The 14,564-nt window shown below is 37.4% G+C and overlaps 1 protein-coding gene across 35 annotated transcripts in view; it reads right to left on the reverse strand.

The window, feature by feature from the left end:
* Positions 1–14,564, reverse strand: part of Rbfox1 (RNA-binding Fox protein 1) — a 125,028-nt gene that overhangs the window by 20,354 nt on the left and 90,110 nt on the right. For 28 of the 35 annotated variants that reach the window (XR_010654135.2, XR_011604331.1, XR_011604328.1 and 25 more), the window contains 3 exons: positions 6,388–6,876; positions 3,457–3,672; positions 596–1,300 (listed from right to left, as the gene is read on the reverse strand). Coding sequence is in view for 27 of the 35 variants with exons in the window: in XM_036816029.3 (XP_036671924.3) it covers positions 596–1,300; positions 3,457–3,672; positions 6,388–6,876 (1,410 nt within the window). In the remaining 8 variants the exon portion in view is untranslated. The remainder of the gene's footprint in view (positions 1–595; positions 1,301–3,456; positions 3,673–6,387; positions 6,877–14,564) is intronic. The other 7 variants (XM_070996603.1, XM_070996606.1, XM_070996605.1 and 4 more) reach the window with 2 other exon arrangements.

Below are 14,564 nucleotides of genomic sequence, written 5' to 3' on the forward strand. Positions count from 1 at the left end.
AGAAAAATAATAAATATTAATTTTCGGCAAGCTTTCAAGGGTTTAACTTAGGGGATAGTGCATTTTCTAAGTAATATTTGAGTTAGATAATTTTTGAGACATTGTTTTAATGAGGTAAACTTTCCTTCGAAGTTTTAACTAAAAAATTGCGAAAATTACTGACGTGGGACGTTTTATAATTTTGTTATAATTTTAAGAGCTCTAAAATATTTTCAAATTATAGCCAGTAATAGTGTTACTTCGATCAAAAATGTTTTATCTTTGAATATTAATTTTAGAGACATTTTTAAGGCGTTTTGCCAAATAAAACTTTTTCAATATATCATCTTAGTATTTCATTATAAAAATTAATTTACGCTATTGGTATCCTGCATTATTGATTGATGGGCATTTCATGAATAAAAAGGGTATTAAAATTAGTGTTCTGTTTAGTCTTATGATTGATACATTTTGTTATTAACATGTCTAACTCTTAATAATTCTTTAAAAATTATTTGTATTCATATGATTTAAATTTCATTACAAATTGTATTTTTAAACAACATTATTTTAGATATTAAAATCTAAATCTATAGAAATCTCTGTCTGAACTCACCCCAAACATGGCCCGCAGATCGGGATCCCGGAAGCGGAACGGTATGTTGGAGACGTGCAGCCGCTTGGGCTGGCTCTTGGCATCGAGGGAGGCGACGGCGACCGACTGGGCCGGGACTAGGGCGCTGCTGAGACTAGTGGCCACACTGGCGGTGGGCGACATGATGCCGCTGGCCGCTGCGGCGGCTGCATTCAGGTGGGCGATCACCTGCGATGTGCTGGCCGGCACCACGGCACAGCCGGCTGCTCCACCATTGGCGATACTATCCAATCCGGTGGTGGGCAAGAGTCCAACGCCGCTGCTGCTGGTTGCCGCCAATGTGCCGGATGCTATCGAGCTGCCTGTCACCGAAGTGCCAGCCGATTGCATCGATGTGGGACTGCTGCACAGGAGCGGTTGCTGTTGTTGTTGCTGCTGCTGCTGCTGTTGTTGTTGTTGTTGGAGGGAGGGCGGCGTCTGCAGGAGCGGTTCACCACTGGCCACCGGCGATGTGTCCCCGGACATACTGCCCTCGGTGGCACTGCCATTCAGGGTGAGTCCACATCCGCCCGCCTGCGAGGCTGCTACGCTGGACGGGGAGCTGCTGAGCGGTGAGTTGGGCGTGCCACCGCCTCCACCGCCGCCGCCAGCATTACCGCCTCCAGAATTGGGCATGGCGGAGCTCTGTTGTGAATCTGCTGCCTCATTGGCGATCAATACTGTGGACTGCAAAGGAAAGAAAATAAATTATTATTAGTAAAAATATTTTGGAACATTTAAATATTTAAAAAAAATATTTTAGAAGAAGTCTACTCAATAATTAAAATATAAAATACTTATAAAAAAATATCTTAAGAAAATTTCTTCTTCTAATTATTTTTTTTCTGTTTCCCTTTAAAAATATTCACAATTACATAAAAAATTGGATAAAATAAATAAGTTTTATATTTTTAATTTTTTAAAAAATGATAGTTGCTCTTAAGAATAAATCTTGACTGTATAACTTTGGTTTACCCTCGTTTGAAACCCAATATTTTGTGCCAGGCAAATAACGCCAAAAGTGAAAATTAAATTTTCCAATTTCATTTGGTGAAAAAGCGATTTTTGTAAAACTTTCGAAAGCACTCCAGCTGTTTGCCATTGATGTTTGCAGTTGGTATTTTCAGCAGTTGAATTTTCAGTGGTGCTCGGCAAATCGAATGCGAACAAGTGATGCAATAAATAAACAATTGAAATGAAAATACAATTTTCAAGTGGTTTACATCCCGGGAGAAATGAAAATCCTGCGAGAGGGCCACACGCATCTCTGTGTGTGTGTGTGGGGGGGGAGGGGGTTTGACCCAATAAAAAAGTTGCATATACTCACAGACAGACAGACAGACAGAGGGGGGAATACAGGAGCTGAAAGCCCCTGTACACATACGTACATACATATTTTGTGGCACAAACTTGTGTTGACTTATGCAATAAAACTGTCGCGCAAACTGTTGCAATATACCCAATCCACCACACTGCAAAAGCAATCCCCCAACGAGCCCGCGGAAATGTTTGCATTTTGTATTTCTGCATTATTAAAACTGAAAATGCACTGCCATCGAAGGGTATTGTTGTATCAACGCCCCCTCCCCGCACATTTTCCCCAATCGGGAATAATATGGAAAAAATTCTCAATTTACGCAGGCGACCAAATTCGATGACAATGCAATAAAACCCAGAATGAACAGTAGGCAAATAAAAAAAAAGAAAACCAAGAGATATTTGTGTCCGCCCCATAATGTAGGCAATAGAAATAACGCTTAACTTAATTTGCTGCGCATTGTTGACACATAAATCTAAACAAATTTTTACCCGCCCTGACAATACATATTTTTTCCACGCTTTGAATTCCTATTTTTTTTTTTTGTTTTTTTTTCGGTTCAGCTCTCGGTTTGCATGTTTACCGAACATTTCGGGACCAAAGTGAAATGGCGTGAAAAACTTTGGCCCCATAAATGGCCAACTGGCGGAGCTGGAGGTGGGAGGGTTTATTGTTTCGGGTATCGGGTTACACGTAAATGACATTTAACGCTTTTTAGTTTATCGAAATGCTTTTGTGCGGCACGCGACATGGCTGAAAAAAGGTCTCCGGCACTGTTTTGATTCGGCATTAAAAGAATTTCTGCATAAATTTGAAAACTTTTCGCCCGGCAAAAAGGCAAGAAATTTGCTCTGAATTGTTTTGATTTGAATATTTGACTTGGGTATTATTCCTGAACTTTGAATACTTTCTGTGGCTTTACTAGGGAGTTAAGATCGAATCAGATTTTAGTCCTTTATTCGTTATATCTTAATTTAAGCTGGCACGACAAGATGGCAAATACTGATTTGATTACATGTTCTTTAAAAAAATATTATAATAATAAATTTATTTAAATTATAAATTTAATAAAAAGAATAATAATAAGTAAAGTCCATTTCTGAACATAGAAAAAATTAATAAAGAATTAAGCTTTAACAACAGTAATACCCACAGCTCTAAATCTAATTCCCTTGACTCAATTAATTATTAAAAACTTGGTCAGCATCTGCTGCTCTTTCAAGGCATAAAGAAAATTGTATCCGATGATGACAATGCAGTAACAAAAGAGTTCAAGTTGAGGCAAAAAGCAGCTTTTCCCTGGACAGTCGGGTGGTCGCCTAATGAAGATGAGCTTGGTAAACAAATAGGAGAACAAAAATGGTAGAAAGAAAACATGGTAAGACCAAGAGACTGCCACGTAAATTTCAATTGTCCGCCCGGTTCTACTCCATATATATATTGTATGTTTTTTTTATATATATATACGTATATTTTCCTCGTCTGTTTATTTTATTATAATTTTTTTCGTTGGTGGCTGACTCACTATGCTGAGCACATTTTGTGGGGGCAGCGATGATTGCAGATGCTGCTGGTGTTCTGGTGGCTGCTGCACTTGGTCCATGTCCATGGCATGTCCATTTGTCAGTGGAAGTGGATGCGGAATGGGACCTGGGACTCTTGGTTCTGCAAGGCTGGTTCTGGTTCCATTGTACTCGTACTCATAGTCGTACTGTGTCTGTGTTTGTGTTGACAGATTTGTCTGTGATAAATTTTCAGATAACAACAAGGATTTGCGTTTTAGTTGCAGTTGCAGTAGTTGCAGCCTGTGTTTATCTGTGTGTGTCTGTATGCGTGGAGGACGACCAGGACTTGGATTAAGAGATATAGTGTGGAAGTGGGCTAAAAAAGTAGGAACCAGACAGGCAGACAGGCAGGCGACCAACACCAACAATTTGCTTAAATGGGTAGCTTAATTTTTTACTCTCAACCGTTTTACAGCTGCTTAATTGCTTGGGGCATGCCTTGAATATATAATTTCAACAGTTACCATATAGAGATTTATATATATAAATATTTAATGAATCATGACAAAATGCAGAGTGGTTACAATTATTCATTCCTAATCGAAATATATTGGATTCTCACATATTTTTCAAACATTTTCTTGTACTATATTAAATATTTCGTCAACTAAACTAAAAAATACTGTGAATTATAACAAATAATATTTTTAAATCATATTGTATACTATTATCTCTATCATTTTCTTTAACAACATTCATTTTGTCTTTAACTTAAAATCACAAAATAACATTTCTATTTGTTTTAAATCCTTTCTCTAAGTTTCTCTGCTTTTGTTTTCCTTTATTTATGATTTACGTTTGCTTTATATGTATGTCGAGTTCTGACAGCCTTTGCAGTTGTTTTTCCTTGGCCAATTAATATTGATAAACATTTGATTGAATGAAATTTTCTGAGTAATTGAAAGTTGAGACAAGTGGAAACAAATGCTATTCTGCTGTCCAATGTTTGTGCACATTCAAGTGACTAAATCCTAAGATTTAGTGCACATTCAAGTGACTTAATCCTTGGATTTAATATTTAAGATTACTAAACATTTTTCACCTCATTTACTTTATATAACGCCCGACTTTTGTCGAACACGTACATAAATAAGCATATTAAATTCTCTAACCATGTGCAAGTATAAAATTAATTGACATTTTCGGAGAATTATGCCGAAGGCTAAGCCAACGACATCAACAAATACAATGGAACTATTCATAGTGTGTGATTTCATATTGTTCTACGTGGCGTATGCGTATTGTGCGCATATAAGAACACACTATTTAATTAATTGTGAACTACGCAAAATATATAGCCGGTCAAAGGTTGAAAAACAACAAAAGCACATACCATATATTGTCCAGTTAATTCAATATTTGATTATTTATTACACCTGCAAGGCACAAATGTACTCTCTACTAAATGCAGGCTACATGTGTGTATATGAAAAATGCACCAAATGCTCTCTTCTGTTTAATTATTCAAATGCACGAATCAATTTCCATAAGCAAATATCTCTTGGTCAAATATCTCTTGTATTTATTTAAACTTTGTTAGACCAAAAACTGCCGAATCCCCAAAAATTTTCCATCTCGACTTTCTGTGTTGAAAACATTTTGGTTTTGCTCTCCGCAAAGTTGGTAAAATATATATAATTTGGGATGCAACTGATTTGAGGGAAATTCTAGGAAAACCCTTGCACATATTTGTTAACGTGGGTGCTATAGTCAATTTTTAATTAGAAGCGAAGAAACAATAAACTACAAAGCATACTGAAACCCAGCTTCAGGGTCAAATGAAAAACGAGGGCGACTAGCCACTAAAAGTATGCTACAAAAAGGACCAGCACAAACACAAATGCAGATGAGACAGGTGAGCTGGTAAATGTGTATGTGTGTCCAGGTGTGTTTGTGTGAGTGCAGGTGGATGCCATAGTGCGTGAGTGTTGCTTGCTGCTGGCACTTTTCTCTGTGCTGCTCGCTGCAATTAAAAATGTAAAAGCAAAGCGCTCACACCAACAAAAAATACTGACTAAACATGAACAGGTGCAGCAGCGATAACAAGCACGGCCCCTATTTGTATGCCCTGTCCTACACCGAGAAAAAATATTGTAAAATATCATGTTAGAAAAATAAAAAATATTTAATTTATTATCTTAGCTTAATTTTTTGGAGATAAGACATTATAAAATATCTTGTTACAAAAATAAACATGTTATATTTATTGCCTAATCTTTAAGAATATTGTATGACAAATTCGCGATAAAATCATAATATATATATCAAAAATTATAAGAATATTAATAGTTTGTCGTTAGGAGCTTTCAGAAATATTTAAAAAAAAATCTTATTTATATAAAACATTTTTAAAGCAAAAAAGAAACAGAAAACCTATCCATTTAATAAATAATTTAACTTATCTTAAATACATGATGAATTGGTTCCTTTGCTTAAAAAAAGGATTTTTTAAACAGGTTTTCAAATAAAAGTTAAATTTTTTTAAAGAACAATAAGATTTATTAAATCGAAACTAGAAAAACAGACCACTACCACACTTAATTTATATAAAATATATTTCATAGATTTCGAAAGAATATAAATGATAAAAAGTTAGTTAAGTATTTTTCTGTATAGGGATGAGTTGGTTCGAGATTTTGTTCAGTGTATCTTTGCTGTCTATGTACTTGTGTGTGCTGGCATCTGTGTATTGAGTGTGCGTAACCGAATCAAAGCAGAGCTATAAACCAAAGCAGACCAAACCGAAGAGAACCCGAAAGCCAAAAACCAAACACAGCTACAAATGCATATCAAACGCACAAACAAACACAAACAGAGTGGGTTGATGAATGTTGGGGGAGGGGATAGGGAAATAGGTGGGAAAGGTCAAACAATTATCCAGGCAAACTCACCTTCTGTTGCATGTACAGCGAGGCATTGACAACGTCGGAAACACTGGTGGCCACCACCACCGGATTGGCCGTTGATGCACCACCGCCCCCACAGCCAGTTGAATATTCTGTGGTCAATCCTCCGGCGGATCCTGGCGCTCCTGCCGCCCCAGCTGTGTTGTTATTGTTATTGTTGTTGTTGGCAGATCCTGCGGCCTCGCCATTACCCGTTTTCATTTGGGTCACTGGATCGGCAGCCTGTTTGGCAGCCGCCGCCGCCACCGCCATTGACAAACTGTCGGCAGCGTTGGGCGGTCCTCCGGCCACCTGTTGTTGTTGCTGTTGAGCCTGCTGCTGTTGCTGCTGCTGCTGCTGTTGTTGTTGTTGAGCCTGCTGTTGCTGCTGCTGGGCGGCGGCCGCTGCTGCAACAGCCGCTGCAGCAGGATTCGGTGCGGCGGCATAGCCGGCTGGAGCGCCCGGGAAAGGCGCCACGCCCGCCTGCACCATGTGCTGCATTTCCAGAAAAGAAATCAGAAAGAGAGAACGGGGAAAGAGAAGCAGAGAGAGAGATATGGGTTTATGGATTAGTAATGGTCGTAAAAGTGTAAGTACCCCCATATTACACTTTGAGATATTCACTCAGCAAATGAACATAAAAAAATACTATAAACATTGTACACCCCCAAAAATACTTAAAATTTTTTAGAATATACCAAAAAATTTTATCAAAAATACTGTGGAAAGTATTTGCATTCGAGATTATTTAATATAGAGCTTATATGGTATATGGATTAGAATATATCTAATTCGCAACCATAATTTGCGAATCTGTTTGCAGTAACCTTTTCAAACCGAAAAACTCCATAATAAAAACAATAACTCTATAAATTCCAAGTTCAATTTATGTACATAAAAGTTAAAAAGGAACATTTCCAAAATCGAACCAGAATCATTATATCATAAAATTGTTTCTGTACTTTAGCCAAACCTAAAAAAAACTTTTAAGTTGACTAAAACTAATTGAATGTTTAAATTTAAATATTTAGGAACCCCCATGAGAAAAGGTATAGAAACTTTAGGTTCTAAGATTTATTCCATCTTAAGTCTTTTGAATAAATTTATTAAAAAACCGATATTTTTAAAATTTATTCTCCCTTTGTAACCCAACAAAAAGATAAGCGCTTTCAAGTGCACATTTAATGCGAACATTATGAGTATTAGTTTTTCCCCGAAGACACTTTTCATGCTACAGGGGCTTCCCCTTCCTCTAAATTTTCCCCTCCACCTAAGCATTTTCCTATTTTTGTGTGTGTCTGGCCGTGCCGTAAAAGTGCAAAATTAAATCCAGGTAGTTTATTTTGCAGGTGGTAACCCCATCGGTAGCTGGTCCAGAGCTTTTCGTATTAAGCTCTTGGTTAGAAAAAGGACACAGACAGGCAGTCAGGATGTGAGCCAGGATTTCGGTGGGTTTTAAGCAGGGAGAAGGGGTGGGGATAACAAAATGCGCTTTAAATTGTCAGTTTTATTTGTATAAATTTTTGCCATTATTTGGCTTGTCTCGCCCGGATTTCCAGGCCCAACCTCTGTCAGCAGCTATGAAATATGCAAAATTTGCAGCTTATTGTTGGTTGTTGGCTAAATTCATATATACGCGCTCACATGTTAAGGAAAAAGGAAACTTTTTCAGGGTCTTTTTTTTTTGCTATTTGGGTGCTAAAATGGAAAGAACGCAGCTTATCGTGTGAGTGGCATTTTAATATGTTTTCCCTTCTGGCCCAGCTGCTTACATGAAATGGTTATTAATTTTGCGATTTAATGCAAATGTCACAGAAATGCATGTAAGTGGTATGACTTAAATGATAAATACTGCCAACAATTTGTGCTTTTCAATTAAGAAAACTGACATTTGCTTGCAAGAACATGCTGAATAATGTGTGCCCTTGTTTTAGTTTAGTGTTTAGTTCGTTTAATTAGCTCTGTATGTTAAAAATACCCAAAAACGATTTTAAACACCCAGACGTTCAACTATTTCATCGCGATGGACACAGTTCATCTATCTTGGCAGGCATAAGCTATAAAAGCAGCTATTTCAACGCGCCGTAAACATATATCAATGTTTTGGTTATTTTATTTATATTTCTTTTGGCACAGGCCATCAAATTGCAGTCGTCATATTTGTGTGCGTTCTGTTTCGGCTTCTTGGCGATTTGCGCTTTGAAAAATTAGCTTGTTAATTAAATGCAAGCCACAAATGACAAGTCGGCGAGGTGCAAGTATCTATCCCCTGAAAAAATCCCCCCACCCCCCACATCTTGTGACATAATCCGTTGCTGTGCAAATTGGTGCTCATGTTGCTCATCCGCCACGTTGGCCAACCCATGATATATGCGCACTCTAAAACCCGTGTATATATGTATATAAACAGCGTGTTACGTTAAGAAAAAAACTTGTCATGTTAAATTTACATAAAATTTTGTATGAAAATTCATTCTGTTTTGCCAATGAAAATGTTTTTCCCTCTGCTTTTTCCTGATTTTCCCTGTTTTTACGACAGCTTCTGACGTAGGGAATGTGCTGACTTGCACTTGAGAACCACAGCCATCTTCTCTTAATGAGTCTGCGTATGTGTCTGCGACCGTCTAAAGTTTTCCTTTCAAAAACTTTTCTATCTTAAACAACTCCCAATAAGTTTTCATAATTTTCTGTCAACCATTTGCGAAGGCGAGGCCTTTAGGTCACAGGCTCTTCAAGCAAATACTTCGCTGCATTTGCAAATATTTTTCATTTAATTGCTCTTGAACAGAGAGCGAAAAGCAGAGGCCAGGACGAAAAGTATACTTTTTATAAATATATATATTTTTTATTTTTTGGGGCCATATTTACATGGCAAATATTTCGTTCGGCACTGCGGCCCTGGCAATTTGCATTTGTAGTTACTCTGCAGAAGACAAAAAAAAAACAGAAAAAACAAGAGGCAGCTGGCACTGTTTTATTGACTGGGGCCAGCGCCAACTGCCATCGCTTTTTGTTTACATTCGCCTCTGTTGTTTTTGGAAAATTTTCAACAAAACACTTTACGTTTCCATTTTGCAACAATTTCGCTCGCTGCGCATTCAAGTGCCCGCTTTTCAAGCGTTTTGTCTACCAGCGATTTTTCGGCAGTTCAATGCAAAGAAAAAATATATGCAAAAAAAAAATATTAGAGCAATTTTCCATTCTCATTAAATATATTGCATTTTGGCAGCACACGCTGCGTATGCGTTACGCTTAAGTGTGTCACACATTCCACAACTGGTGATTGATGGGCGCCGCAAAAAAAAAAAATTATGATACATATACCTCGAAAAACATAAATAATGAAAGAAAAATGCGCGCAAATTTTTGTGGGGGAAGCCTAAAAAAATCACGCTGGGAAATGCATTTCAAAAAGAAGCAAAACTGGAAAAGTGAGTGAAATATAATTACACTGGCGGACAGAAAAAAGGTTTATTTTTATGGGGGCAATATATCAAAATACAGTTACCCAATATATTCATTAGCTTAAAATTCCTCCTATTTTTATCATATTTTGTATTGTTCGTGAAATAAATATTTTATAACATAGATCTTGAAAATTCCTCTTTGATCTTAAGTTTCTTGCACTATTTCTTGGCATTTTTGTTGACTAAGATTATCTTAAATTGAACCAAAATATTTAGACAGCAACTAAACAAACCCGAAAGCCTGCCACACTTGTCAGAAGTCAAACCAAATTATATATAAATAATGTGTGCGGTTTCAGTCGCATTACATCAACGGAATATTAATAAACCGTGACGTGAATGGCGAGTGAAATTTTGTTGATTTTGTTTTCGTGGTCTTTGACTGCGCACTTTCCTACAACCAAAGTCTTTTTGGCCATGTGCGTCCGTTTCGATTAGCATTACCATTACCATTACCCATAACGTATTCCTCTGGCGACTCCCAAGTTTTTGAACCTGACACAGTCAGAAGGCATTTGACCAATTGCTCAATCGCTGACGCAATTCAGGCGATCGAAGCGCCAATTTTGGTCTACGATGCAATGGCAAATTTGGGGCGACGCTCGTTAAAATAAAAAAGCTGGGCCAACTTGGCCGCTTGGCTCATGCCGCGAATGCCAATTAAACGTTACCAATTGAAATTGAAAATTTGCCTAACACGCGCCAACCGATTGTTTGGGTCTCTTTGGGCTCTCTGGCTGTATTTTATTTAACTTCTACTGATTTTTGCTGATTGCCCAATTGGGCGGGATAACTGGCAAGTGGGTCGATGCAGGTCACGTCCGTCGACCAGATTACATTTTGGAAAGTATTATATCGATGTCAGGGCAATATGTCACTGCCTATTTTGGTGAGATCTGAGATCCGGTCAAGTTGCTTTTGGGTTTTTTTTTGGCCTGGCCTAAGGTCACATCACTATAATTGCAAACGGAAAGCAAAATGCAGAACGTGCCAAATCAATTTACATGGCAATTGCCAGCTAAGGATATTAAACTGGGAGGGAGAGCGAACAGTCCTTGTGTAAATTAGGACACTCTACTCACTACAAATACCAAAGAGCTTTGCTGCCTCTGTCAGTTTTCAGTTTTTGCCAACAGGAAATTACAGCGAAAGCGTGTTGAAGTGTAAGAGGAAGTTCAGGTGTGAGGAGGGGGTTGTGTGTTGTGACATGTAATATGACTGCAGAAATTGCTATGGCTCTGAAATTGCAGCAACGAGAGCTACAAGATACAAATGCTAGCGTGTATGTGTTAGTTTGCATCTGTTCGCAAATCAACAGAACGGAAATTTATTTCAAAATACACAAAATGCCATGTTCGCCACTCTGCATCCTTTTAATAAGACAAACACTACATCATCACATCCCAGTGCATAGTACAGAATGGGTGGTTTGGGTGGAAAATTAATGAAAAGCGCGTCACACGTCTCGTATACGTAATGAGCACTGTAATGCAATAAGCCGCGCTGCTGCTGCTGCTTGCCTATAATTAAGGCTCAGCTCACGGCTTTGAAACACGTCGCTAGTCAAGGATAAAATTACCATTTGAGAATCCCATTATTTAAATATGGTTCTATGGAAATTTTTGGTACGGAAAGGAATGGCAAATTCCTACAGTTATTCATTCAATCATCCTGATCAAATTACAAGGTCCTTTCATATCGTCAGAATTTTACTTAGTTTTGGGGAAATTATTAAGAAAGAAAATTATTATTGGTAAAATGCAGGTCTAAGTTTCTAAGGCTGCGTCTCCCAGTGAGTTTTAAAATGTTAATACAAAGAAATTGTGAATTTATAGATTATTTGTTTACTTTGGACCGATATCTCAATGTCTGGTGAACTTTTTTCTTAGCTTTTTCCAAAAAAAATTTGGTTTTTCTATATCATCATACTATTTATCTTAATGAAATCTTTTTAAGAACATTTTAGCTTCCTGCTAACTTTCGCTTTCAGATAATCTACTAGAGTCTTAACATGACATTGAGATATTCAACCTAAGTTGATTCAGGTGCTTTAAAATTTAAAAAATAAAAAAGAGGTGTATAACAAATATAAAAATAAAACCCCCATAAAAACTTTTGTTGATCACCCCTTTAGCCGAACTTTCTGAAATTGCTTGACCAATTTGGGGGTTTAACCTTAAAGTTACGAAACGAATGGCAAGCCAACTTTATGAATGAAATTACTGCCTCGGCAGGGCGGCCAGAGGGGGCAGTGGGCAATAACTGACCAGGTTAGCAGTGGAAAACTGCCACTGCAAAACGGTAAACCTAAAACGTCAAATGCAGGTGCCTACAGCAGCAATATCCACAACAACGGCAAAACGTTTGGCAACGGGAAAGGCAAAAACCCAACCAGGAACGACAGAAAAAAATAAAAGCGAGAAGAATAGATGGCCCTAGGCTAACTTGGCTAAGCCATAAAACCGGTTGGTTGAAAAATCGGGGATATATGGAAGGGGAAAACAAGGGGACACGGGTTGGATCCCAGCGCATCTGCAAAAACCAAAAGCGAAACTTGAACTGCAACCCGGCATTTAAATGCGGTTTCTGTTACCTCGTGCAGACATTTTCTGTATATTTTTTTTTAATATAAAAAATACGATTTTTTTTGCTGCTTTCTTGGGTGCCACTTTAGTGTGTCACTGGGCTGCCCACATAGCATTTTCCATAGTTGTTAATGGCCCAACCTGAAGATGCATCACGGCTGTGTTGATGATGATGATGCTGCAGCAGCTGAGGACTGGTTTGCCATTTAAATGGAATTTATGCTGCCTTACCTAAAGTCAAAACTCCGACTTCGAGTCTGTCATCAATTGCCTTGCAGCTTTGCCAAATGAAGCATGGAAGCGAGTGAATGGGAAAAAGTAGCACACACCCACACATACACTTGAAAAAAACGCCATAAAATAGTAACTACTTTTATGGTAGGTTACAAAAAGAAACATATTATAAGCTATATAATAGTAAAATAATTATATTTCAAATGATGTATTTTTTTAACAACTTTTTTTTTTAAACAAAATAAAAGTCTGTAGTAATTACAATTGAAATAAAGAAAACAATATAGCAACTACAAGTTTTTCAACATTTTATAAGCATATTTTTATTAGATCATAACTTTAAATATTATTAAACAATTCTGATTGCACTTCGTAAAACCCTCTTCGCCTTTAAATGGCGAAGGCGATCAACTAAACCTTAATGCCAATGGAAACGTGAGAATGTCGCCGCCTTCGAGAGTTGAAGATGCACTTTCGGTTCGCTTCTTATTCGAAGATTTTTATCGCCAAATTTCGTTAGGATTTTCCTTTTGTCCCATTTAGCTTGAGGGCCAATGAAAAACTACGTGAAAAACTAACAAAACGTGAGCGGAAAATTAAATAATTGAAAAGCTACTGTGCTGTTTGGGTGGAGTGGAAAGTGTGCGAAAGGTCGATAGATAAATGCATTGTGATTACTCACTGGCTTAGCAAATGAAAACGAAATTGGCCATTGACCACTCGCTGTCTACCATAGTACATATAGGTACTAAATCAGCACCGAAAACCCTGGGCAGTAGCACAAAAATCAATAAAAATAAATGAAGACAAATATCCAAAGGCACACAAAGAGTCCAAAAAAAAAAGAAACGAAATAAAAGTAAATACATAAAACAAAAAGCGAAGTAGAGATCTTCACGTTCCTCTCAACTTGTCAATAAACAAGGCAAAAAGTGAGTGAAAAAAACTCGCACAAATACCAAATAAATTTTTATTTAAGAGCAAATGTTTGGCTATGCAAACGGCGTGCCACCAACAGACAGAAAGACTTGAATTATGGCAGCCGAACGATGCGTTGACAAGACCAAAGAAAATAAAAAATCAAAACTAAAGAGCAATGGGAGGAAAAAAGCCAGAGAAATTAAAGGCCCTGTCAATTGGCGCAACATCAAAAAAACATCACAGACTAAAACAAAAAACGAAAAGCAGATAAACTTTACTTTTATTTTGCCTAAGCATAGATATTTTTTGATGTGGCTTCTTTCATGGGCTAACAGGCATCATGAAAGCGTATCCGAAGGGCTGAAATAGAAAATATCATTTGAAATGATGCGAAACCCATGCTAAATACGTGGCCTCCTAAGAAGTACGGCCACTCAGCATGTTTGATGTTCAGCTGCACTTTCCCAGTTTTCCCCCATTTTAATTGGATAGCGATATTATCGAGTGGCCAATTTTAATTCTGCGCTGACATCGTTTACGGAATGATAAAGTACCCAACGAAAATCGCCAATTGAACCAAGAGTGCAATCAAGTCAGAAATATCACATTACCGTGGCACATTTACTCCCAGGTTCGTGGATATTTTAGGGATTGCACAGAGAACAAAAGGAACCAAAATTCTCGTTAATGTGGAATTCCTAAAAAAAATAAAACAACCCCACATAATGGTAGAAAAAATAAAAAAAAAATAACATTTTTCATATGTAGAAGTTCAGATTCCTAAAATTCTAAAATAGAATATTCCAATTTTTTTGCTTATCTTGATTGCTTTTCCATTTAGCTAAGTACTCAACAAACATTGGATAAACGATTATATTCATTCCCCCAATGAAATGAACCCTTGGTAATTATAAGACCACTTATTTCTTATCAGATAAGTTTGTACAACATAATTGCTAGGGATATGCTTTTTTCT

This window comes from Drosophila suzukii, chromosome 3, assembly GCF_043229965.1.
Source record: "Drosophila suzukii chromosome 3, CBGP_Dsuzu_IsoJpt1.0, whole genome shotgun sequence".
In the NCBI taxonomy this organism is placed as follows: Eukaryota; Metazoa; Arthropoda; class Insecta; order Diptera; family Drosophilidae; genus Drosophila; species Drosophila suzukii.